We start from the raw sequence: 27,914 nt of genomic DNA, 5'->3' as shown, positions 1-27,914 counted from the left end.
TGTGATGGCACAGTACACTAACTTTTCAAATACCTTATAACCCTACATTGCTAATAATTTTTAACTATGTGTTCACTGGCTTCGATCTTTTCCAATTCTCCTATATGCAGGTCTCATCCTCCCCTCCCCTCCTTTGCCTCGCCTCACTATTGCCTCAGCTACATCAAACAAATACCAAACGAGAGCTCCACAGACACTCTTAAGACTCTGGAAACGAACTTTGAGCAATTTTAGTGGTTGTTCTTACCTATAGGTCAACAGCCAGAAATTCTGTTGTATAGTTAATCATTTCTGTGAGCTTCACAATACCAGTTATTACAGCAGTACCGTGAATCAATCATGAAGTTTGCAATATTGCTTCCAGCATCTCTGTGCATACAAGCCACTCATGCAGAGATCACAGAGCATTTTCCCAGGTTCCTTTAGGGAAATCCAATCACAAATAAATAGCCCACAAGCCCCTCACAACGAACCCCTGCCTCACTGTAGTCCCAATCGCCATCGGCGCATCTTGCTCTCCTCTGCCATTTTGCAAGATGAACACCAAATGCCTCCATCCAATCCCATGCTTCCCCCCCATCAGATTTCATCACTGGCTTGAAACTACCACCTAGTATCATTTCAAAGGAAGACACCTTTGGTAAAAATATTATTTTTGAAAGAAAAAGATTCTCTCCCCCACACCCTCCCTCCAAATCTTAGGTTTGCCATTCTCAATTGTCATACCTTATGACAAAATACATACATCAACATTTTAAAATGTTAAAAAATGTTGAACTATAGCAAATTAACAAGGTATTAGTCTACCTTGAATATGATGTGGTAATAAAATTTTACCAAGGACATTCCCATCACAAAACTTCATCATTACCATGCTGCTTGCATCCCACAGGTTGGCTAAACTTCACAAAAAAGCGTTATTGGGTAAAAAGACAAAAGCACAGCTCTATACTTCGGAAGAAACCGTCATTATGGCTCTTGAAAATCTGATCACTGGCAATTCCAAGTTATAACAATGGTCCTTTTAAGCACAAATCACCACTCATACAGGAGAAGGTAGCATGAGAAGTTAACTGTAATGCAAGTAACACTAAACTCAGATACAGGTTACACACAGAAGACAATGCCATTACTAATATACCATACGCCTTTTTCAAAGGTTCTCCAGAAGGCTGAAGTTAACTGTAACACTGACTGAAATGCTCTTAATCCAGCATCTTGTGGGGGTTTGTACAATACATATAACAAAAAGAACAGTTTGAAAAACTGACAGGAGCGCTTGTTAACAAGGTGAGCAATGAGCATGACAGGAATTGCCAGATTGCTGACTGTTGTTCAATTCAAAATTGTGATGCTCTTCTGCCATGTACAGTTTAAAATATCTATATTCAATTTGCTTTGATTAAGTTTCTTTAAACCTGTTTTGAAAAATGGTGTTAATTCCTCTTTAAATCAAGGCAAGAACAGTTTGAGGCGATTCAACTTTAGGAAGTAGGTGTTACTGGTAATCTAAGACAAGACTTAAAATTTGGGACATTCCCTAAACTGGGCCATCAATGTCATTATTAGTGTAATGATTCGCCACTATTCCAACTTTCAGAGCAGTTTTAAGTTCAAAGTACATCAAAATTTGTATTCTATACACAACCTTGAGATCTGTTTCCTTACAGACAGCCACAAAGCAAAGAAGCCCAATAAAACCCATTAAAAGAGGACCATCAAACATCCAAAGTGCAGGGGGAAAAAGCACTAATTGTGCAAATAGAAGTAAGCAAATAACATTCAGAACTGAAGTTCATGAGAGTGAGTTCACAGCCATGAAGCCAGTCATTACTGCAGCCGGGCCAGGAACCTGTTAGTTGCAGGCCACATCCTCAGTTCAGCGCACAGTCAAGTAAACCTCGCAGATGAGCAAGCTGACACAGGCCTGTTTTTCACCTCCAACTCCAACACCTGATCTTTGCAATCTGGCTTGCTGCTTAAATCGGCCAAACTTGCTGTCGGAAACCAGCCCTACTTCTTCAATACACACTTGGGGCCCAGGCCCCGACACATTGATTAAGCCCATACCCATCCTTTCCAATCTGGCCCAGCGCTTAAATCACCCAAATAGCAGGGCTTTCCTCATTCTCAGACCCGGGCCCTGCCGCTTCAATATGCTCACAGGCCTGCGCCCTGATTCAGCCTGTACCTGACCTAACAAAGCTAAACCAGCATTTAAATTAATCAAACATCGACGTGTTCTTCACTGTCAGGCCCAGCCCCGCCTCACCTCCATTCTGCTGCTTTGAATCACCTCCAAGTCTGCAGCAGATTTGACTCACTCTTGGCTCTCAGGCCTGCCAGGCTACAACCGTCCTGCACCTTCAAGACTTCAGTTCACACCACAGAAATGCCAGGTCATACAGGCTGTTTTAAAGCTCAACTCCAAAAGAGAAGTTACAGGCTACTGATTGCAGTGATCGTTTCCGACAAAAGGTTTAATGAATAAAGTAGTTACCAGCTTTGTTTGCTGCCAGCAAGTCGTCCCTGTGTTTCACCAGTGCCGTCTTAAGCCGGGAGTAATGACAAAGGCATTAACAAATACGTGCCCAGATATGGTTGGTTCTGAACTGCGTCAGTCATTCACAAAATGCTGGTGGGACACAGCAGGCCAGGCAGCATCTATAAGGAGAAGCACTGTTGACGTTTCGGGCCGAGACTCTGACAAAGGGTCTCAGCCCGAAACGTCGACAGTGCTTCTCCTTCTAGATGCTGCCTGGCCTGCTGTGTTCCACCAGCATTTTGTGTGTGTTGTTTGAATTTCCAGCATCTGCAGATTTCCTCATGTTTGTGTCAGTCATTATTTCTTTTTAAAATTAGTTTTTGCTTAATCACTCACAGCGCACTTTTTTTAAAATTTAGACTGTCTCCAGTTCAGCCCTCCCTGATCTAGAGGCTTGGCAGGCAAACTATTCCAAAATTGGAGCCTTCTGAGCAAACAGCTGGGTTATCTGATTCTCCAAATGCCCTTTGAGATTTGAGGTTGGCCTTTCCTTCTAGCTGGAAGTACACAAAGGGAAATCCTTGAGATCCAAGATTTGGATTTGGAAGTGCAGTACAATAGTGCACTTGCTTGCTTACATACTGCCTCTGTTATTTTGATGTTGGGTGCAATTTTGCCACAGCCTCCGGAAACTACTTAAATCGGGCTGTGCTTCATCGTTCCATGGCTAAGAGCAAAATTAAATGACTTGCTCCCTCCTCTATAACAATACAAGAGAGTGCAGCTGAGATTATTTTCCTTGTCTAGAAACTTAAACAAGCCTCTGTTACAAATCCTTGATCGCAAGCTCACCAGCTAATCCCTGGTACAAATGTTACCAAACCGACTACATAAATAAATTGCATCGCAAAGTCATTATGTTCTAAGGCAACGAAGCCAAACTATTTTATATGTCACTAAACCAAATATAACTGAAAGGCACTGTCATGTCTATGGTCCGCATGGACCCAAGCTTGGGCAGGTTAGTGCTACAAGTATTCAAGAATTAATCACTAATACTGTATGACAGGTAATTAAGAACTTAGTGGGTAGGACAAGACAACAAAGTATAGAACCTCTAAAATACATCTTGCTTGCTTTTGTTAACATTTTAGAAATATGTTCCTTGTTTTGTTTAAATCTATTTTTTCACCCTCTTCTTACATTTATACTTCTGCTTTCCCTTCATGCTCTGTTTGTCTGCAGCAAAGACAACTCCACATCCCCTTCCATGGACAATTTTCAACAATTTCTTAAACCCTGTGACTTCTTATACTAACACCACAAAACTTCCCTCTGAGAGTGAAAATATCTAATCGTACAATTGGTTATGCAAATCTAAACTGTCCAATCAGGTGTCCAAACTCTGACAGGCTTGCTGCTTGTTTAAACTGTTCCATGGTTTAAAAGCTCCCCTCCCCAGTTGCAGAGCCACTGTCAAATTGCAAGCAAACTGTAAAATGACAACAGCTGGACAACCCATGTGGTTAACCAACATATACTTGTGTTTGGAGAAATCGCATCAGTTCACAGAAATTCATGACCGAATCAGAACACTATTTACGAATAAGGGAATATCCAATTTCAAAACTGCATAAAATAATTAATTCATGGTGTTTAGTGATTCTTGTAAACAGAGAGGGTAAAATAATTGCTTTATGTGATATATGTCTTTAGTTCAGAGCCACCTACAATTTTTTATTTAGATGTTAAATTTCATTGAAAGACAGTATGATCCAACTTTGCATCCAGTTTTATTAACACTTGTTCAACAAAACAATTCCAAAATCATGTGCCTCAATACCTGTTCTTCAGATCAACCTCATTAATTCCAGCACACCAGTCTCATAACTCAAGCATCCTGACCTCCACTTTGCACGCTCTCCCTCTGGATGCTCCATTTTCCTCCTACACCCTGAAGATGTCTATCCAAACTGTGAGTTAACTGGCCACTATAAACTGGTGTAGGTAAGTGCAAATATTGGGGGTTGGGGGAGTAAGGTAGGAGGAGGTGCTGCTTGTGCGAAGGGAAGGGAAGGGGTGCTTTGGAGCATCGATTTTCTACCAGTCATTCTTTGGGGTTTCTTGTTTGGTGGATGTCTGTGAAGAATATGAATTTCAGGCTGTACGATGTACACGTACTCTGATATTAAATGAACTTTTGAATATAAACACAACAAATGGGACGTGCAAATAGGAGTGCGCAGCTCCAGTGACCCGAGGGCCTGTTTACGTTCTACTTGACTCTGATTTCAGAAAACTTGCAGCTCATTTGACCATACAAGCTGATTTTCAAACATTTATTTTGTCCAATAAGGGGTGGCAGATTTGGACAAAAAGACACCAATACTAACTGACTCTGCTAAACTATGTTCCTAAAGCCAACTGCGGCCACTCTGCTCAGACAAAGGAACAAACTAACTTCTGGGAAAAAGAAACCTTTACTTTGTTCATGAGGCTAAACTTAAACAAAATGCAACTTACAGTAATCCATCATGAAAAGATGACTTACTTCAAGATAACTCACTGGTGCACACTATCAGTTTCTGTTCTGAATAATTTAGTTCCATGACAAAAAATAAAAAGACAGCAGAAGGCCATTCAACCCCTCTTGTCAAGTCTGCTGGGCCATTTCATGAAATCATGGCCAATTCCATTCTTTTTTCCTGCTCAATCCCAATAACTCGATATTCCCTATAATCTGAAAATCTTATTTATTTAATTACAGATACAGCACGGAGTAGGCCTTTCTGGCCCTTTGAGCCACTCCACCCTAGCAACCCCCCGACAACCCCGATTTAACCCTAACCTAACCACATGACAATTTACAATGATCAATTAACCTTCCCAGTACGTCTTTGAACAATGGTAGGAGACCAGAGCACCCGGGTAAAAACCCACACATCCACAGGGAAGATGTACAGAGATTCCTTAAAGAGGACCCGGAATTGAACTTGAAACTTTGATACCGCAAGCTGTAATTACATCGCCCTAACCGCTGTGATATTGTGGCAGCCCCCTGAATGTACTTAATTACTCAAAATCCAGAGAATACCAAAGATTTACCAGACCCAAATATATACCTCCCTCTTAATAACCTTAGATGTTACAGCCCTTTATCTCAAGCCCCACAATTTCCACCGTAGAGAGTATTACAACATCCAACCTGTAGTGGCAAAACTAATCCAAAATCAAAAGGGAACAATTGCCGCTAGCCTGCAACCGCCACAGAGCTGTCATACTTGCATGATGTACCCTCAGCTCCAATGAAATAATTGTTCCAAAGAGTTGAATTATTTATCTGGATCCTGTATTACCTATTGGTAAACATATAATTAAGCATTAGTGAGCATTAGCTCAGCATTATTATGTGTTTGCTGATTGTTAATAAAGGACTCAGCTCTTCGGATACTCTTATCTGTGGTGCCTCCATACGCTGGACATTCAAATCTCAATTGTACATAAAAGCCATTAGATAAGCTTTTGACCTGCTATATTATGAAACCTAAAATGAGGAGAAGGTAGAGGAGAAAGTCCTTATTATGAAAGAAGTTTAAAATAAAACCTACCCTTTAGATAATTACATTTTTAAAAAGCAGTATTTATGTTTGCATGCGACAGCAGCCCGGTACATCACTTTGACAGGCGAGGGTAACTGGTGGACCTCGTACCCTGGTGCAATAGGGACATGCCTGTCCTAGCATGCGAAGACAGCTACGGCAACACTTTGTGGAGAGTGAGGGGCATGACAAGGCATAGAAGTAGTCATGGTCATCCACTGCAACCAAGGAAGACCCCAGTTGTGATGACTACTCATCCCTCTGGAACTGGACCCCCAGGGTCAAGAGAGTGGAACTGCCCCAATGCAACAGGTTTTCCACTTTAAAAGCTCTCCCGCACAGGTCCTTCTGTCATCATCGGATACAACGGGTAACCAATCACTTATGTTATTTTAGAGAAGTGACCATATGCAGAATGCACTTTGCCTGCAAAGTGTGCCAACTACAAAATACATCACAGTTACGCACACAGGCTATTTCCATGGCACCTTCCTTACTAATGGCAGTTACCAACAATGAGACACAACAGACTGAATATGCAGGAATCTGGAGGAATTAAGGTCTTGTTGCAGGTTTCAATGTGAAACATTGACAATTCTATTCCTCCTACAGATACTGCTTGAACCCTGGTGTTCCAGCACACTCACGCTTTGTAGCATTTACCAGCAGGGTTTTTAAGACACCAGACAAAGGGGAAACTTGCAGGTTGTCCTCTGAGTTAAGATTCGGAAATTTGATGTCGGACCTTCACTGTTACTGAGTCCAAATGCTGGACCACCCCACCACCACCTAACAATGCCTCTGTTGTAGCTTCACGGAAGGACAGCAGTAATTCAACAAATCACTCTCCACTCATTAGGGATGGCAATAAATGCTGTTCTGATCAGCAAGGCCCACATCCCCAAAAATAAATAAGCAGAATGAATGTGATCAAAATCATGATGTTATCATCAAACCTGAACAGAACAAGTCCACTGTGTGCTACTGAAACCAATTTTGTCCTACTCTATAGAACTTAACACACCTCTAAAATGACACCCCAGTGTTGCTCCTTTCTGTGCCATGTGGCACCTTGCTGCTCCTTTAGCCATTTTTGCCTGCTCTTTTTTTAAAAAACGAGGCCAAGTTGCAAGCTTGACACTCAACCAGCACGGATGGAAAGCATGCCAGGAGCCGACCAGATTCAAAGCCAGCACCACTCGCCTCCAAGTCTGGCGACCAGCCAGCTCGGGGAGTATTTGTTAGCTTGGGCAGTCCAAGGAGTTTCTGAAATCCCATGACAAAAAGCGAAAGCAATTGTCCCTGCTGTCCTGGTTAATACTTAATCAGCACAAAAGCAGACTATCTGATGGCTATCACCTTCCTGTTTGTACATAGACCACTATATTTACAATGTTGCACAGATGACTGCACTTTAAAATTAATTCACTGGTTGTAAAGTGCACTGCCATGACCTATGGTATTCTAAAATAGTACAGGAAATGCCTTAATATTCCCCTTACAATATAGACATAACATTTCAATTGTACTAGCCAGTATGGCCTATCTATCCCACTATGGGGAGCACTGTCTATGTTTATTGTTAGTTGAATCAAAGTAAAGGCACTGAAAGGGATGCTGGTCTGATGTCATGGCTAGATCAGAGCTCCAGCCGAAGATAATAAATACTCTTGATAATAGTCTTTTACCACGGTCACACAGCATTAGACATTACCAAGAGAAGTAGAATCAGTTATTCCCTTGTCACAAGCTGATAGGTTTGTTAGTAATTCCCTTCAGAGCACATTGTCCTGGTCAATGTTAAGCTCTCACAGAGCATCCCAAAAATAAATTATCTGGTCACAATCACTGTTGTCATTAGCAGAAGCTTACTTTGAACAACGTGACTATCAGATTTTCTACACTACAGTAATGACTAGGCTCCTTAGTGATGTCAATGCTCTGCAAGGATATAACTACAAGGCACTGGAATGAAATTTAGAGGCAAAATACAACACTCTGATGCAACTGTACTTAATTTTACCAAATAGGAATTAATGTGGTTCACTGAGTACTCCCTATGTCAAAAAATCTGTAAGCTGATATCGATGAAGCTTCGCTCAAGAGTAGTACTTAGCTATGATAGGTGGGACATGGTTACCTATCACTAGATAGCTATAAACAGCGTCGGGAGGTTATTAGATCAATTACCTGGTAAGAGAGATTAAAACTGTCTGCAATCCTCCTCAACTCTTGACCGATCAATACCTCAGGTGCGACGTCCATTCCCACAGGCTGGGATATTTCATGGATTTCCATCTGCCCTGCAACACCAAAGAGAACAGTCATTTAAAATTTCATCAGCCTAAGTGCACAGATCAGCATCTGAATAAAGAACAATCAAATTCTTGAGAGAAAGCTTTGAATTAAAGTATTACTTGATCCAGTAAAAGCAGTGTTAAGCTTTCTAACATCACCTCAATTGTACAAGTAGCCATACTAACATTTCAGAAATCAAAGTTTGATATAATACATCTTCTAAAGTATTTTTATTTCCATTAAATAAGCACTACCAAGATATTGGACTGGAATCACCTTAAAACAACTAACAGCTCACCCACACAAAAATCCAATCCTAATCTTGAGTGCATTACCTTGCAAGAATTTGTACAAGTAAGCTAATACCGACCCTAATCAAAAATGCCCTAATCCCTACAGGGCCTTGCAATTGCAAAACCAGAGTAATGTTTTGAGAGCCAGTAAAGCCTCTTCTCCTTGGTTGCCTGTGAATATCATGAGATATGGGAGCAGAATTTGACCCATTAAATCTGCTCTGCCGTCCAGTCATGGCTGGTGTGCCTTGAATCTCTTGTGCTTCAGTTCAGCCCTGAAGCAGGTTAAGCCAGAAGCTTTCCCAACTCGCTAAACACTGCAAAAAATTAATGCTTCACTACTGGACCTCCAGTGCGATATCGGACTCTAATTGCAGAGTCAAAGCACAGCTCCCCATAGGAAAATTCAGACCAGTAACTGCACGTAATAATCCTGGAAAAGTAGTTTAAAGTGTCTCCTTTTGGGTGACTCGGTGACAAAGGTAGTAGAGCTTTGCCTGGACTCAATCTTGAACTGCAGTGCTACCTGTGTGGATGGAGTTTGCCTGTTCTCCATGTGGGCATATGGGTTTCCTCCAAGTATTCTTATTTTCTCCTACATCCCAGAGATGTAGGTTAACTGGCCACTTTAAATTGCTCCTGGTGTAGTGAGTGGTAGAATCTGGAGAGGGTGGGGAGTTGATGGGAATGTAGGAAGCATAAAAGAGTAGTGAGACTACTGTGAATGGGTGATGAGTGATTGCTGTGGAAAGTATCCCCTTTCGTCAGATTTTTCCAGCTCATCATGTATTATCTCGAACTGATGGTTTCTGCTGAAGTAAAATCAAGCCTTTGATTTATTCCCAATTGCAGATTCCAGTACAAGTCCCTGGTAAAAACATACACTGTTATATTGTAAATTGGTGCTGAAATTGACACCGAGCGTCAGTCCACCCCATGTTAACCTCTGCAGGGTGATAGCCTGCACTGCAGTGTATATATCGCAAACATTCGAAAATCTGCAGATTCTGGACATGTAAAGCAACACACACAAAATGCTGGGGGAACTCAGCAGGCCAGGCACCATCTATGGCAAAAAGTAAACAGTGACAAAGGTCCTGAAGAAGGGTCTTGGTCCAAAACGTTGACTGTACTTTTTTCCATGGATGCTGCCTGGCCTGCTGAGTTCCTCCAGCATTTAGTGTGTGTTGAGGTGTATATTGCCTCGCCCAACTCTAATTTTAAAATTCTCCCCCTCATGTACAATACATACTCCCCCTATGGGCTTATGAATTTGGTACTCTTGTAACCTATGTGTCCCTTCGAAGCTGAACTTTTGTTTGATTCCTCCTTCTCACACTCTTCTTAGCCCCGCTAAGGACTCTGGAACTCCTTCCTCAGTACTCTGTCCTTTTTAAAAATTCTTCCTAAAATCTAGTTTATCAACTTTATTCACCTGTGCTAATCTTTCTTGGCTTGGAATCAGGTTTTTATCTCATTAAACTTCTGCCAACTGCCTTGGGCTATTTTGACAAGTTAATAGTCCTACTTTACCAAGTGGGCAGTGGTCACCTAGGTACTAATAAATAAAATAAAACATCAGCTGAAAATTCAAGTATGTAACAGTATGCAGCTCATATTGATGCAACTTCAGCATGCAATCACTTAGCACCATTGCAAACATGATACTGTTGAGTGACAAAAGAGAATGCAAGCACAAATTCTGCTTACTTACATAATGCCACAGTGGTTGCTATTAATTTATGTGGCATAAAAGACAAGCAAGTGCTTTCAAAGATGTGTTTTGTAAAAGTAGTTACTTTGGCATGTTTCTTGTATTCCTAACCGTTTTAATGAAGTTCACAATGTGTGGTAGAAAACAGCAAAATCACCAAGGGTGTCACGATAGCAAAGTGGTTAGCACCACGCTTTAAAGTATCAGTGACCCAGGTTCATTCTCCACCACCGTCTGCAAGAAGTTTATCCGTTCTTTCCATGGGTTTCCTCCCACAGTTCACAGTTCGAGTTGGAAGGTTAATTGGTCATTGTCCCGTGATCAGGCGAGGGTTAAATCGGGGGTTGCTGGGCGGTCTGGCTCAAAAGGCTGGAAGGACCTGCTCAGCACTGTATCCCAACCGATCAATCAATCAATAAATAAATAGTAGTAGTAAAATCCCAAAATCGTTTTAGTTTGCCTTGGATAAATAAACAACACCTGTTTTGTAATGATGAACAGGAACAAGTAAACAGACTATCAGATAGGTAAAAACTCAACCACAGAAAAAAAGTCCCACTGATTAAATCATCCCACCTCTTGTCTACTGAGCCTCATTTACAGTTATCCTGAACATACTGCACACTGACAGCAACCCAAACATCTTTTATTTTATGTGAATGCATAAGATTACCAACTGTACTCCGCAGAGACAGCTATAGCACCGCATTAGCTGTAATGGATGGGACGGTAACCCATAGGGCATAGTTCAAGGTGTCAGAATGAGGTAGCTAGTGGTGAAAAAATACATACAGTGGAACAACCCAACACTGACGATAAAGAAGACCTGCTGTGGTGCACTACAAGAAGAACCTGAATTGCACTGTGGTGGTCGGCTGTGATGAAAGTGTGTGCTCAGTTCAGAACTTTGACTCAAAGCAGGTGGATGCTGGCACAGTCTCCGCAAGCAAAGAACTGGTTATCTTTCTAATCAATTGAGCAAAAGGCTTGAGTTTAGTTTACAAATTCATTTTCGCTTGAACACAGCTAGCCTATCAAAGCACGGTTCCTAACTTTTTTTTTAAAATGCTCTGAACCCTTACCGTGAATCGAGGGGTCCTTGGGCCCCAAGTTGGGAACGACTGTTTGCAAGAAAGCTGCTTTAAGGAAGACTGTTGCAGACAGATTCAAATTATGGTTAGCGGGCTAGCTCTAAGGCAATCAAAATATAGCAGAATGAACCCAAACAGCACAAGCTGTGGCTGAAACCGGGTAATGCGACTAGCAGAATGGAGTTGAACTTTTATCACTTGATCCATGCACTTATGCTAACAGTTTTCCAGCCCTTGCTAACGCTTTAATTGTGAAGATTTAGCAATTCAAGAAATTAATACTGTGGTTAAGTGGTTAATAGTGAAATTAATCTGGGGCTTTCAGATAGGTCTTTCTGTGGCAGCAACTATTACTAAAGTAGGTTCTTGGTGGAATCCAAACTGAATTAGTAACACACACACGCGCACTTTATTTGTGATGGTGCAACATGTTGTACAGGTTTATTCATGAGCCTCATGCCAGGAAAGAGATGAAATATAGACTCACAGAAAGTTGAGAAAAGTGTATTATCTCATACTGTGTAGAAAACTCACTCTTTCGCTTTCTTATCATGATACTTTTAAATATATGTCTGCTGACAGGATAAGATAAAGATCTCTATTAAAGTAAAGTATAATATGAGGGAGGCATGGCCAATAATGATACCCCATTCACACAGTGGTTTGTTTTCCTTCAACCTATCAGTCATATAATGGAGGCTACTCGATCCAATGGCTATTGATCACTATTCCCCATCCTTATTTCCCTCACAACGTATCCTTTCTCACACGAGCATCAACTCCCTTTCATTTCTTTCCCCTCTCTCTGCCATTAAACTACACCAGGGGCTCATTTACCATCAGACGGCACAGACCAGTAGGCCTTGGGGATATGAGAGGAATCTGGAGCACCTGGAGCAAACAGGTAATCACAGAGAAAAAGAAAGTGCTAACTTCACACAGACAACACCCGAGGCTAAAAAAGACAATCAAATATTCAGCTCCTGTTCTCTTTAGTTTTGCCCATAGAAACTCAGTAGCCAGCCAATGGTGTGGTGGTATCCACACCGGACTTTGGGGTGAGTGGTGCCAGGTTTGAACCCAGCCGGCTCCTTGCATGTTTTCCATCCGTGCTGGGTTAAGCATCAAGCTAACAACTCGGCCTTGTTAAAAAAAACCAGACAAAAATGCTAAAGAAATAGCAAGATTGCCACTCGACGCACCACAAGGCACTGAAAGGAACAACACAGAAATCCAGTAAGGCAACCCAGACTTCAACTGCAGTTTCTTAAGTATCAGCTTTATTATAGCTCATGCCCAGGACTAGTGGTTGGAGATCTATTTCATTATTGACTAATTAATACAACTTAATGGAGTTTCCAGAGGTCAAAAATGCCCAAAACTTTAAAAAGCCCGAAGTAATATTATCCATAAATCTCCAGAGAAAAATATCAGATGGCCTGAAGAAGGCTGAATTATATCAGAAAAATATCAAATAGCCTGAATTAGTTTAAAAAAGTAAAAACTAATTAATGCAATTAAAGAAAGGCTTCATCACTTGCCTTCATCACCATTAAAGAAGTGACTGGTTTGCTGTTTGCTGACTACAATTACAGAAAACACTGTGACACATGGCAAGTAAATAATTCAAAACATGCAACTTCAACTGAATTTATTTATTTAAATCTTACGGCCATTCCACAATGTGAGGAAGTAAAAAATCTTTTATGTTATGACTCCATCGCAATGTACAGTTATGTGAATTTGTAAGTCAAAGAAGCTGTCCCGTAGCCTGTTGGTCCTGGCTTTAATGCTGCAATACTTTTAGCCAGGTGGAAGCAGCTGAGACATGGTTGGGGTGACGGGTGTCCCCGATGATCTTCCAGGCCTTCTTTTTGCACCTGCTGCTGTAAATGTCCTCAATAGGGGGAAGTTCACGTCCACAGACTACTCACTGCAGTGCCCAGCAATCAAGGTTGGTGCAGTTCCTGTACCAGGCAGTATTACAGCCAGTGAGGATGCTCTCAATGGTGTCCCTATAGAAGATCTTGAGGATTTGGGGGCCCGTGCCAAACTTCTTCAGTCGCCTGAGGTGGAAGAGACACTGTTGTGCTTGTTTTGCCACACAGTGCATTAAATACAAACAGCCACAAATATTCAGCATTGGCAGGGCATAAATGATGTCAGAGAGCATCAGCCTTTACCAATTACCAAAAAGGCATGCTTCAAGATAAAATTAGTCCTGCATGTCAGTTGTTTCAGGCCCGTCTTCATTCCAGCCAAAGAATGATGCAACAAAGCTCTAAATGCTTCTCAATAACTGGGTGAAAGATGAGTGTATTTCCGTTCAGCAAGAATTTGCACATTTTAGTCCAGTGCTTCATTCAGCTGATGCCATAATAATAAACTATCATTCACATTTCGTCAATCATATAGATGTTTGCATTAAGCAAAGTTTTAAATACGCAAGAGTATTCAGAGTCCTGCAAAACAGATAAATGTATTTCCAGCCTCCTGTCTTTTAATAGACAAATTCATTACTGGTGAAATTGGCTGTGATTCCAAAAGTGACTCCAAACAGTCTGGACAACTTCACGGATTGTCTTTATATTTGTCCTTGGGCACCAACATCACAATATAGCTATAATGGAAATGCAAAACAGGTGTGTACAACCAATGTGTCGGTTGGGAATGAACAATTAAAAGCCTCAAGCAGTAATTTAAAGGGAGCGCGGTGACTGGTAGAAATGATCTGTGCAAAATAAATTTAAGACCCTACAAAACCCACGTGGCATTATTCAGACACTTTTTTTAAAAATCAAAGGTCGACCTTTGCAACCAGCCAACCCTTTATTTACTATAATTTAATCACGGTTGCCTTGAAGACGTTTCTTTCAACTTTTCCAACTCACTTATAATTTAACAATGTTTTGTAATTGCAAACCAATTATGTAAACAAAGTATTTTATTATCTATTCCCTTTGAAATTATAGTTGAAAAACTGTGAATGTTAATTACAGATCGATTCTGATCATCTACAACAGAGGAATTACTGACAAAAGCAGTCAAAGGTGCGGGCAGTGCAGATGAATGAATGAGATGGTGCTACCTTCTACATGGCACAAACAGTCCTCACCTTGATATTGACGACACTGCAATCTTTTCCCCCCACTGTTTGACGGTCATCGGCAGGAAAAACAAAGGTCCTGATGAAGGGTGTCAGCCCGCAACATAGATGCTGCCTGACCTGCTGAGATCCTCCAACTTCTGATTTTGACTACACTGAAATCTTTTGTTCACTGTTCCATTGATGTAAAGATCAAAAATGTACGTCAACTGTTTACTCTTTTCCGTAGATGCTGCCTCTGCCTGGCCTGCTGAATTCCTCCAGCATTTTGTGTGTGTTGCTGGGATTTCCAGCATCTGCAGGTTTCCTCGCTTTACACTCACAAATTGATAAGTTATTACTTGTGCCCAAGTTCTACACTGAAACCTCAACCACCTCTCTAGCTGAAAACAATAACTAAACTTTGCAAGTAGCTATAAATTAGTTGGGTATTCTTTTAAAGACCAGATTATTTTATAGTGCCTGTTTTATAAATGAACATCCACTTAGATCATGTCAGTCAAATCAAACACTAATTGCTGCAAGAAGTTATTTCAGGAACACAGTACTGCAAATACAAAGGATATTTTGAAATAACGGTGACATTCATCTGAACAGTGATTTTAAGTTCAGCAGAATTTCTGCCTGCCTCTCTGTGCAAGACCAAATAAGTAATCTCTTACCACAATTCTGCAAATGCTGTAGCTGTGCCAAGGCGACCTGCGCATGGTGGATGGCTTGGCAAGCCGGGCTTGGAGTCTGCGTGGACTTGTCACAGCCTATAGGCTTGGTCATCTCTCCGATGTCCGCGTCAAGAGAATAGCATCCACTTGACAACCTACTGGAGTATCGCAGTGATGGGGCAACAGAGGAATGTGGTCCACGCAAGAAATTTGAATTAAAGAGTGGACATGTCATAACAAAGTTTGAAGAGAACTCAACACTTCCACACCGTGTGCTAGTAGGGGTATTCCCTTGATCAGAAAGCTCACCTCTTGACATGCTATATTTGGAATGTGAATGTTGTTTGGACACAGTCGGATGAACACTCACTTCTCGGAACACGGTTGCATCTTCCCCTGTTTTAGGAAAGAAAGCAAGAATTAATACTTTATACTTAAGCATCCTACCAAGTTGCATCATTCCATGGTGCACAAACTGCATTGTGGTGGGCAGGTAACAGGTCGTCAAATCTGGCCACTGCATCACGACACCTGCCTACCCACCATCAAGGGCATATACTCTATATCCAGAAAGCTGCCAAACATGACGAAGGATCCCACCCGGCCTGCTCAGGAACTGTCTTGCCCACTCCCATCAGGGAGGAGGCTACACAGCATCGGGACCATTAGACTCAAAAAACAGTTACTTTCCCCAAACAGTAAGGCTGATTAACACCTCCACCCACTAACCCACCCCTCCGCAATACCTTTTTTCTGTGTGTCACCCTATATACAGGCACTATCACTTTAATCAGTCTGTGTACATAAACTAAGTTATGCATTTATATTTACTGTGTTTTTTAAATTGTGTTCTTTATATTATTGCGTTTTTTTGTACACATCAGATCCTGAGTTTTGTTCTCCTTTACACTTGAGTACTGGAAATGACATTAAACAATCTTAAATCTTTTGACCGGAATGGGCCATTTTTGATTCCATTAAGAGTCACACACAGATTAAGAGAGAAGAACCGACAACTTAATTTCCCTGAGCAACTTGACAATTCAGAATAATTTTTTTCAATTTTTGTTTCAAAAATCCTCAAGAATCACATACAGTTATGATCAGAACTTTTCAAATACTCTGGTCTGCAAACAGGTGCAGCATTATAAATATCATCCATTCCTTTTTTTTTCTGGAAAAGACATGTTCTCATTTTATTTTAGAAGCCATTAATTGTAGTTACCATGGAGACCAGAGCCAACAGGTTAGGTACTGACTTTAAACATACCGGTAGGTTAAAAAATGGTAGGATTAGACATGCTGGGATTAGCGTCATAGCAGGTGGGAGAAAATTAGAACTGCTTCTGCACTAATTTTGTAGCTGATCCCGATGCCAAGTTTAATGTGTACACTTGCCAAGATTGCTTCAGATGAATGCCTTCGGTGACTGATTTGTCAGTTTGGTCAAACTTAAACAAGCTTTGGGGTATTGCCATTAAACTATATTTTAACCATAAGGTCTCAAAAGTTGCTTGGCAAACACAAATCTTTAACGGCCAGCACCACCTGGTCTTAAGAGTGAAAACACCTATTGAACAACTTAGTGACTTACACAGATCTGAACCTTAGAACATGATAGCTCAAGAAGTTGTCCAGCTCCACTGCTCTTCCCTGCTTTCTTCGTGGTTTTAAGTATATATGCTGTGTTGTTTCTTGTAGTTTTATTGTTACATAGTTATTCCCAATAACTTTTAAAGTTTTTTTTAAAAACGTGGAGCACGGGAACAGGCCCTTCAGAAATAGGCCAGAAATGAAGAAAATGTATTAAAAGTATTCCAGACTTAATGAAAGTCAGCAAGATCCAAATAAAATTTGAAACCATCCACAAATATAGACGTCTGCAATTAAAAAGAATATGATGTCCCGCTCCTGACAAGCCGTGTCCTGAACATCATTCGCCATCTTTACATGTAATGATCCCTCTGGTCTACTTCTGGTCATTTAACTTACTCGCAGAATATAAAACTGCAGAATTCCCTTCCACTCGCGTCCGGCAACATTATCCCTAGCTCGTTCTAAATGCACACTGAAGATCTGTGTATGTTATTCTGCGTTTGACGCGAATGATTCTTCGCGGATCAGACCGGATCACAAATCACAACAAATGAAAAGCTTAACTTGAGTTAAAACGGAATAAAATTAAAATCCTAGCTGTTGTGGTTGAGGAGCTACAAGGCACGCCCAGATCAGCAGCAATGGTCTGTTAACTTGCAACATGCGTTAAGTAACATTAGTATTTATCACCTTTTAATTAATTAACCTAACTAACTTCAAACAGTGTTGACTGCCGCAGGGCATTTGAGGGGGGGGGGGGGGCTGTATCAACTATTCGCTTTCTACAATTCAAGACATTTGTGAAGTGAAATCCCTTCCTCCGGCAGGAACATCGCCTGTCCCGCCGTGCTGATGAAATCTCGGCTCAATAGATGCGAGGGAGCACCAGCGGCGGGTGCTTTTTCCTTACTACGGATCCCATTGTTCTCGCCAAAGCGCTGAGCTCAGCGTTTTCGGGAACTGGCAGCGGCTCCAGCATGTGCGTCACCAGCTTCCACACTGTCAACAAAGACGGCCTGTGCGCCGCTCTCTGACCCCGCGCTGCTAGAGCACTCCGGTGGCTCGAATGAAAACACGTCCCCGGACTCCAACCGAGCAACACGCACACAATGTTCCTGCTCCACACCCCTCGCGAAATCTCTTCGACATACCTTCTGTAACGCATAACGTCGCAACTGTAACAACCTTTTCCATTCCTATTACAGCAGAGATTAGTTCTGCGCTCTGTGTCCCAAACAGTGCACATTGTTTGAGGCTTAGTTTTCGAGAGGAAGGGGTTACGATTCAAACTAAAGTGAGACACTCTAAATCCCAGAGTTCAGTACACGTCAGTCGTCTGGTCTGCGAGTTTCAGACGCCTCCGGGGAGACCGCAATCTCTCCAAAACAGCACGCCGGGTCCGGCAGACCGAAGGCGGCGCTTGATTGACAGGTCTGGATGGCGGCTCCGGGGCCAATCAGCGCTCGGCGCACCGCCCACACCGGCCGGCAGCGCAAACCCCGCGGGCGTGATGCTGGCGCTCGCCATTGGCCGCACGCATTTCTTTTTTTTTGTTGCTTGTTTACACACAGCGTTCTGTCACATGCGCAAAACGAGCTCGCGGGAGTCACACGGTCATGGGGCGAACACAACGAAAGAGAGAGAGAGAGAGAGAGAGTCAGTTTACGGCGCTGCTACTTACAGCCAGTTTACTCCAAACAGCGTCAACGCCCATAACCCGGCACTCAACATGACTATACATGATACGCATTGTTATACTAAATCTATCCTCGCTTCACGCATTGCATGTAATCAAAATTAGTCAATTTCCATATTTTAACAAAGTTCTTAAAACACAAACTCAGATTTCCTTTTCTCACTTCTCTCTCATCCAGGCAATAATGACGCTGGGTACGGCAGCGTAAGTCCTGATTTTTCAATGTGCATTGTTAACGCGCACACTCGGACACCGCAGTTAACCAAACAAAAACAAATGGATTTAGTGACAATGTTTCAATCGCAGTTCAAAAGCAAACGGGGAAGTTAGGCTTAAAAGAATTTTACTTGAAGTGGGAGTGATTCAGAGTTTAAACGCACTGTGGGTTCAAAAGACAATTAAAAAGTCAAACGGCGTTATTGCGCCTACAGCGGCTTTGTGCAATTGTTATTATATCTAGTAGTATGGACATAGACTTATAGGTGCGTGTGAAGAAAGAGTCCCGACTCTCCAACTTTTGGTCTGTCGCCTACGTAAACCACATGTGGTTTTGTTATTCTGCCGTACAGCGAATTTTGCAGTCGCCGGACAATAAACAGGCACAAGTCCGCCCCCATCCCTCTCCAAAAGCTGCGCTCATTACGCCAATCAAAACATTACCCTATTTTTTAAATGATCAAAGTCCGCAAAGGATGAAATGCATCAGAACAAATTCTAACAGCAGTTTTCACACAATCCTATTTCTGTACGGCGTCGTATTTTTTTTTACCGAAAGTGATTTTCTTTCTCACCCCGCCAGTCTGAAGCGAATGCATAGATAAAAGTATCTGGCTGCAAGTGGGCTCACCTGCTTGTTTAAGTTTCTCATTCGCCTTTGTTTTCAAACTCACGAAGGCTCGTAGACTTGAGATCACTTTACAGCGGCTGCCGCGGGTGTCTGCGTGTGCGTGTATGTGTGTGCGAGTGCCGCACTGATCGCCTCGGGTATCAGCAATGCTCCAATGAGCCGACTCTCCTCCTTCCTCCTTCCTCCTCCCTCCTCCCTCTGCCGCCTCCCCCCCACCCCCCCCCCCCCGGTCACGCCCAGTGAGAGGCTGAACATAATACACACATATGCTTGTACGCACTAATTTATATAATACACTTAAAACCAAGCTCCGCCTTTAAGAAGGGTGCAAGTCAGGACAGAGAGACGGAGATTTTGGTGGCGTTTTGGATTTATTTATGTCGGAGGGTTGGGTTGAAGGGGGCAGGGTTGTTGGTGGAGAGATGGAAAGGCAGTGAGTTGAGGAATTCAACACCCACCTACGGAGGCAAGTCCAGGAAACGATCGATGTATATATAATTTTATGGACTTTTTTTTTATTTTAGCGTTGATATTACTAAACTATTGTACAGCAAAGCAGGGGCCAGTAGTTTCCGTGCGCATGGGAAAACACAGTAGATGGGTTCGGGACACCTCCATGAGATGAGTTTGACAACAGAACACTACACGTAGTAATAAAAAAAAGTTCAGAAGAATTCTAGGCAGCGTACGATAGCGGGGAATCTTGGAGTGGGTGGGTGCTTAATAAGCCCAACGACTTAGACTGACTCGTTTCTTTAAAAAAAAGCGGCAAGGTTTAACCTTGAATGTGGAGAGAGGGTCAGAAAGAAGGCACAGCCCCCGGTGAGAGGAGGGATGCAAGGAAGGTCCAGACATTTTAAACTTAGGGAGACCCTTGGATCGGTACTTCCGCAAGACTCCATTAGATTTAAATCGATCGGGAGTTATTAAACTGGGCGAGCTCCGGCAAATTTATCTCAGGGAGGAAAAAAACGAATAGGACTGAAACCAGGCGGGGAAATCCGCGCTTTGTCAGGTCAATAAAGATGCGCTCTTTGGCTTCATAGGATGTTTGCAATTAATCAAATAGCAATGGCCTGTAGGTTGATCGGGTGGGAGGGTTCCTTCCATTACTTTGTCATCGCTAAGTTAAAATAAAAAAATGGCTTTTTAGGTGGGGGAATTTTAGATAGGATGCTGGTCATTATTGGAACTTTGAAGGCAAAGGTATTAGATCCGACGAGTCAACTCACAAGTATTTCTAGAGAGCCAAAATGCCGCCGCTAATCTCCCCTCTCGACTAGAATCTTTTCACAAATAACCCTTCAAACCGAGAGCGGCGGACACTCCTGATATGAAAACATTAACCATGGATGGAAATTTGAGCAATATATTTAAAAAAGAGCAATAGAGCAAAAAGTCAGAAAATGCTAAATGAATATAGTTATTTAAAGTTAGCACATTTAGCAATTACCGTGTATGAAAATAAAACTATATGGAGAAAAAACGCCTGCACTGTTTTTAAGCCCTCATCCCTAGAAGAGAGAATGGGATTCTGTTCATTATATTTGTAGAAAATGACGGTTTGCAATTATGCTTTATTTCTTCGCATACGAGGTATATACCACTCAGAATTCGCGCGGTGGGAATTACTCGATACATTAGAAGTTAGTTATTGTGGAGAATATTTGTGTACATAAAATTAATAGCGAGATTTCGTTGTGCTCTTGTTTAACTCGGTAATTCCAGCACCGTGGTTAGTACTTACGTATAAGAGCCTTTTTACTCCCAATATGCGGTACTGTGAAATGACTTGCCAGTCGGACTTAGCGGGGAACCGACCAACAACAACAAATCACTAAACGAATATAATACAGTGCGTATAGCAATCATACGAGATGCCTTGAAATTTTGTAGACACCGAAAGAAGAAAAAATATCGATACATTTGAACAAAACCGCAAGTTTCATTTTCAAAAAGAGAATTTAAAAAACTATTTGAAGCCTTCTTCTCATTCCTATAAAGTCTTTCCTTCTGAATGCTTGTGTGTATACATCGGTTCTTGCGCAGAGGAGGTGTTTTTTTTTGGTTTACATTCAAGAGAGACTTTCGGTCTGAAAAAGATAGTTATCAACTGAGAAAGTAGCGCTGTCCACCCACACGAACCAGCCAAGTCAAAACCCGCACGATTACAAGACTAGGGAACAAAAATACAACCGACCCGTTTGGAATGAAAATGTGTTTATTTTGATATGTATATACACGTATATATATCTATATATTCATTCCCAATATATATATCGATTTTTTTCGGTAATGTCCGTGAAAATCAATAAATTTCATGCTACTTTGCCCAACACAAAACAATAGTAGTTATTGGTTCCGTGATCTTGAAAGTAGCGTAGATTAAATGCCATGGTTAGCATGGTCCTGCAACCGCGGCAGGGTTTATAGTTTGGCGCGGGCTTTGACGAAGCCGGGGCGATCCAAGTGAGGTTTGGGATAGAAAGCCCAGGTTGCTCGGGGGTTGGCTACTCCGGCTATCGGAGCGTGGACCGTCACCGAGGGGATATTGAAAGCCGAGAGCACTGTCAGAGCGTCGTCCTTCACCGACCTGCACAGCTCGGTTAGCTGAAACAAACAAACAGTTATATCAGATGGAGAGCGAAGCTGGGATATTATCAGCAAAATAATAAAAAACTAGACACCCGCTCGAAACGGTACTGCGAGCCGAAGTTACCTAACTCCCGGCGGTTCCGCCCGGCTAGTGTAGTGCTAATGAATATGAACTGCAAGCTGTATTAAAACACTTCGCCCTAAAAGAGCTGAACGTGAATCTTTCCGCTGTGAAGTAATTTCTTTGCCTTAATAAAGATTTAAACAGGCTGCTTCTCCTTCCCCCTAAATTTCTCATAAGACACCCGCAACAGTTGACTAAGTCGTCCCCGGGAGAATGATTTAACTCGCGATGCACTCCGACTCGTTAAACATACCTTGTGTTGTTATTGTCCTTTCCACTCGGCCTCTGCGTAACCCAGAACTGAAGGTGCTACTTGACATCGGTGCGAACTTAAAAGTTTACCGAAAGCCCGAGTAAACACCTCTGCTTAAAACATCCAGCAAAGTTGCGGCGCCTGTCCATCGTCGCAGAGAGAATTTCATTCCTCTCCGCTGTTATTCGTGTGTATAGAAGTTGCACTAAATTGTAGCCTTATATCGATAGTGTAGGCAGATTGTTTCGAAATGATTCAGGTTGTGGTTGCATCAAATTTCATCTGTATTGTTCTTGAACTCTAGCTCTCGTTTATGAAAAGTTTTTTTTTTAATTTAAAAAAAATCAAGTTGAATTTAGTTTTCTTCCTGGCCAGGACACGGCCAGATGCGCCTTGGGTTTAAAAACTGTCGGACAGTTTATAAACCGCGGGCTTGTGAAATGGTCCGATAATTCATGTTGTATAAATGTGAAGTATATAAACCTTTCGGATATCTCTGAGCCAGTCAGTAACACAATAAAATACCATCCAAATATAGACTAGACAAGCCTTTAAAGCACGATTTATCACCCCGCTAAATATCCACAGACTGTCGGCATTTTTTAAAAAATGACACAAAACTGTTTCAGTTGGGCTGCTGCTTTCAAAGTTAAAATAAATCAAATTATTCACCTATTTTGAGGCTTTGATTTCTCCTATAAAGAGCAACAAAACGCAACTTCTTTATATAAGATTTCGAAAGTTTATTATCGAAATAAATAAAAACAGAACTTACATCTACAGCGTTAACTGTTTGTGGATGCATACAATAACCATGCGCTATCTAATGAACGCACTCTAGTTACTAAAGATTATTCATACAGCGAGCATTTTTTGTGTTGATGGTTTGCGTGAAAGGAAGCGTTTTTAGTATCGTTTGCCTCTTGCTTCGATTAAAAAAACAAACACGAATGAATCACTACTTCTGATAAATGTGCACGCAGAACAGCGAACGCACTTCAAAGTAATCCACGCTCTGATGTGTCTTAAGATATGCAAGGTTTTTCTTCTACAATTTGCAACAGTAAACTGTCTCAAAACCACGACGGTACCAAAATCCGAACCCAAGCAAAAGGAGGGAATTGGCTCCCAGCAAATTGATAAACACTGGGCTGGAATGCGTTTTGCGGATACATGATTTGTAAAAAAAATTCTTAGGAAGGCGGTAAAATGGGAGCAAAGAACACAGAAATGGGAAAGACAGAATCCTGTACCTTGAGGGGATGGGGTGGGTCCACAGGGAAAAAACAATGCTGATAATTTTTATAAGATGGTTCTCCAAATATTGCATTGAAATGATTTAAGAAATGCAGCTATTTACTACATTGTGGAGAAGGAAGAATCATTTTCGTTCGGTCATTATTTTCTCCTGACATGGCAGGCTCGCAACTTTTCTATTAGTTCTCTTCTTTGTTACAAATAGCTGCAGTTAGGTAATTCTGTTGATTTCCATAAAGTTGGGGGGGGGGGGTGGAGGGAGTGGGGAAGGAACTGTTTACACAGACAAACAAATAAAGAGACGCTTTATCTAGGTTTAGCTACCTAGGAGTTAAAAGGTATCTTTGTCCTTTGAGAAATTCTCAGAAGGTTTTGTAGATGTGTTGACAGTTTCTGAATTTCTTGTTTTTCCAGGAGAGTAGACAATGTGACAAACATTTATTCCTCACCAATATCACTGGTTATTGACTCTGTGCTGAGATCATATTCAATGGTTGGTCTCTGAACTCTGATACTCTATGATCAATATTATGGCTTATTTGACTGCAGGTGCAAGCCAATTGTTATTGAGCCCTACCAGTCCTTGCTCAATGTCCCACAGCAATATATACTTTCAGCACAGTTTATTGACTATAAGCAGCAGAAACTTTGCCTGATTTCTATTCCTAGCTGAAGATGAAACGGGCCAGGATTTGTGAAATCCTCACCATCAACTTAATATTGAAGAACTTGTATCGGTCTAAAGATGTGCAAATAGTTTCTAGTGCTTCACCCCTCCTTTCCAGTCCTGAAGAAGGGTCTTGGACTGAAACGTCGACTGTTTATTCATTTCCATAGATGCTGCCTGACTTGCTGAGTTCCTCCGGCATTTTGTGTGTGTTACTGTAGTGTATAAGATCTACATATCTACTTCTGCCACATCAATCTAGTCATAATGCTTGAGTGTTTACTGATGACAAATGCAAAGGTATTGAAATGTTCCACTTATCTCAATAGAATATAATCTAAATTTAGCTTGTTTATTGAACAAAAGTATTGGTTCAAGTCCAAATGTTTGCATGAAAGATAGCAAAGGGGATCCCAGGAAGCAGCTTGTTACACAGTCTCTTAGTCTGAGGTAGCCTGGGTTTGAACGATATTGTCATCTTTACCTGGACCAATTGTATCTGAGTCCAACCAATGTGGGTTAAAAGCTTCAATAACTTCAAGCATAATCACACTTCAAAATAGCCACTGTACATTCAGAGGGAAAATAATTGTCTGAGAATGCAAAATGAAACTGAATTAATTATAATATTCAACCATATATTATGCTATTGATAATTAAGTCTAGGTCCCTCCGTAATTTGTCCTACTAGATCTACCCAAAATGAATCTGAACAGTATATCCCTCATCGAATGTTAACAGAATTCTACTAACTACGCTACTATTTTATGTCCTGTTATATCAACACAAGATAATCAATGAATGATTCTTTAAGTTGCTTCGATGCAGTTCTGGTTCACTAATGAGGTAAGTAGCTTCACTTAAAATGGTACTGAAAGCCACCACAATTGGCTAGCCGGGAGAGAAACTAGTGAGGGTTTGCTCTTCGCATCACCTTTTGTGACTCTAGTGGGAAGAAGTGAATGAGTGGAGTGTGAGTATGCCCAGGTGGGAAGAGGAGAGCATGCCAGGGGACAACAGATCTTCACAAAACAACATAAATCCAGGTGGGGAACCTACAGAGGTGCAGGAAAAGTCATAATAAACTCCCCTCAACTCCCTCCTCTCAATGGCTGCAGAACCACCCTGTGGCTCAGCATCCACCCAGAGGAACAAGTGATATGATCTTCATTGCATGTGAATTGTAGAGAGCAAAACCAATAATTATATATGGTCATTTTTTTGAGTTTGCAAAAAACCTTTGAGTCTGCTAAAGAGTCAAAAGTGTTTGTGAGACAAAAAAAGGACATGTATGAACCATTCAGATCATGTTATGAAGGACCCTGCTCAAATTTGGCCACCTACAGAAGTTTCCCTTCAACAAATTTCTGCCACATTGGTTCAACCAATACTCACAATTCACAATTTGAGCATCCACCTTCTGCAGTCTCGTTTTCCTGTTCCCCATCTCAGTGCAGGTCGGTATCAAGCAAGACTATACTATATACTGCATAGTCAATATTAAGACTTGTCACAGCTTATGAATGACACACAGGTGGCATCTATGGAGGGAAATGAACAATTGACATATTGGGCCAAGACCCCTCATCAGGATTGGAAAGGAACGGGGCAGAAGCCAGAATAAAAATTCAGGGAATGCATTTGGTCCAGGTGAGAGGAGAAGATAGGTGGGGGGTGGGTATGGTGAAAGGGAATGATCTTAGAAGATGAGAGGTGAAAGGTGGAAGAGGCAAAGGGCTGAAGAAGACTAATATGATAGGAGAAGACAATAGCCCAAGGAATAAAGGGAAGGAGGGGAAGAACCGGAGCATGGCAATAGGCAAGTTGGAGGGGGCAAGGGAGAGGAAGAGATGGGGTGAGAGGGCCACTGGAATAAGGGAAAACAAAGTGGGGTAAGTGGCTACCGGAAATAAGAGAATTTGATATTGATGCTGTCTGGTTGGAGATTACTAAGATAGAACATGACATGTTTCTTCTCCAACTGGCATATCGTGGCACTTGAGGAGGCTGTGGACAGACTTGTTGGTGGGGAATGGGAAGTGGAATTGAGATCTTGCCTGTTGTGGCAGATGGAGCAAAGGTGCACAATGAAGCAGTCCCCCAATCTGCATCAGGTTTCACCAATGTGGAGAAGGCCCCACCATGAGCACTGGAGGCAATAGATGATGCTGATAGATTTGCATGTGAAGTGCTGACTCACCTGTTTGGTGCCCTAAATGATGGTGAGAGATGAGGTGTACCATGTCTTTCTTGCAGTGATAAATGCCGAGAAGAAGATCAGTGAGGAGGGACGAATAGAGAAGGGAGACATGGAGAGTGACCCTGCAGAAACCAGAGTTGGAGAGGGAAAGACGTGCTTGGTGGTAGGATCCCATTGAAGGTGGCAAAAATTGAGAAACATGATGTGTTGAATGCAGAGGCTTGTGGGATGGTAGTTGAGGACAATGTTGGGGTGGGAAATGGAAGAGATATGGGTGAGGGTAGCAGTGATAGTGGTGGGAGGGAAGCCTCGTTTTCTGAAAATAAGAGGATAGATATCCTGGAGTGGAAACCCTCATACTGAGAACAGATGTGGTGCAGGTGCAGGAACTGAGATAAGGAAATACACTCTTACAAGTGATGGGGTGCAAAGAAATGTAATCAAGGTAAATGTGGGAGTCAGTGGGTTTGCAAAAGATGTTGGTAGAGCATCTGTCTCCAGAGTTGGAGATAGAGACAGCAAGAAAGGAATGAGGCGTTATAGATGGATTGAGTAAATTTGAGGGCAGTGTGGAACTAAGAGGCAAAGTTAATAAAATTGACCTGTTCAGCATGGGTGCAGGAAGCAGCACCAATGCAGTTGCTGACCTAGCATAGAAAGACTTTGGCAGTGTTCCATGTAGCTGACAAAAAAGCAGGTAAAGCTGGGGCCCAAGTGATTGCCATGGTTACACCTTCGGTTTGGAGAAAATGGGAGGAACCAAAAAAGAAGTTGCTGAGGGCAAGCACCAGTTCTGCCAAACAGGGGAGGGTGGTGGCAGAGGGAAACTGGTTAGGCCTGTTGTCAAGAAAGAAACAGGGAGCATTAATGCCTTCCCGATGGGTGGCAGAAGTGTACAGGTACTGCATGATCATGGTGAAAATAAAATGGTCGGGTCAGGGAACTAAACATTCTCGAAGTGATGAAGAGCATGCGAAGTGTCAGAGATGTAGCTGAGAAGGGGGGAACAAAATCGAATTGAGATATGTGCACACGTGTTCAGTGCAGCCGGAGCAGGCAGAAATAATGGGCCTACTGAGGCAGTTAGGCTTGTCGATCTTGGGGAGGAGGTAGCAATGGGCATTACGGGGTAGGGGAACTATGAAGTTGGAGCCCATAAAATGTTGTGTGAGGCACCTTAATACAACGATTACATTATGACAAAACTTGATGATACTTTATGATACAAACATTGCTGGCAGAATCTCAGATGGTGTTGAGAGGGCGTATTGGAGCGAGATATACCAGCTTGTTGAGTGGAGTCAATGCAATGAAACCTTGCTACGACACAAAGGTTGGAGGTGTTGTGGATAGTGTGGAGGGCTGTCAGAGGTTGCATTGGGACATTGATAGGATGCAAAACTGGGCTGAGAAGTGGCAGATGGAGTTCAA

At 42.0% G+C, this 27,914-nt stretch overlaps 2 protein-coding genes and 1 long non-coding RNA gene across 5 annotated transcripts in view; 1 reads left to right on the top strand and 2 right to left on the bottom strand.

Annotated features, from left to right (window-relative positions):
• Nucleotides 1–21,783, bottom strand: part of LOC140733753 (uncharacterized) — a 48,027-nt gene extending 26,244 nt beyond the window's left edge. The window contains exons 1-4 of the mRNA XM_073057492.1: nt 21,715–21,783; nt 19,388–19,634; nt 15,558–15,644; nt 8,275–8,387 (exon numbers count right to left, since the gene is read on the bottom strand). Coding sequence (XP_072913593.1) covers nt 8,275–8,387; nt 15,558–15,644; nt 19,388–19,634; nt 21,715–21,783 — 516 coding nt within the window. The remainder of the gene's footprint in view (nt 1–8,274; nt 8,388–15,557; nt 15,645–19,387; nt 19,635–21,714) is intronic.
• LOC140733106 (uncharacterized) overlaps nt 1–27,914 on the top strand; it is a 539,087-nt gene that overhangs the window by 442,492 nt on the left and 68,681 nt on the right. The window lies entirely within an intron of this gene.
• LOC140733105 (acyl-coenzyme A oxidase-like protein) overlaps nt 21,591–27,914 on the bottom strand; it is a 318,950-nt gene continuing 312,626 nt past the window's right edge. Inside the window, exon 10 of the mRNA XM_073055961.1 lies at nt 21,591–21,997. Within this exon, the coding sequence (XP_072912062.1) occupies nt 21,815–21,997 (183 nt within the window). The 3' untranslated portion in view covers nt 21,591–21,814. The remainder of the gene's footprint in view (nt 21,998–27,914) is intronic.

The sequence above is a fragment of the Hemitrygon akajei genome, chromosome 9 (assembly GCF_048418815.1).
Source record: "Hemitrygon akajei chromosome 9, sHemAka1.3, whole genome shotgun sequence".
Taxonomy (NCBI): Eukaryota; Metazoa; Chordata; class Chondrichthyes; order Myliobatiformes; family Dasyatidae; genus Hemitrygon; species Hemitrygon akajei.
The sequence above is the reverse complement of the archived record's forward strand: the minus strand, read 5'-3'. Positions and strand labels throughout refer to the sequence as shown.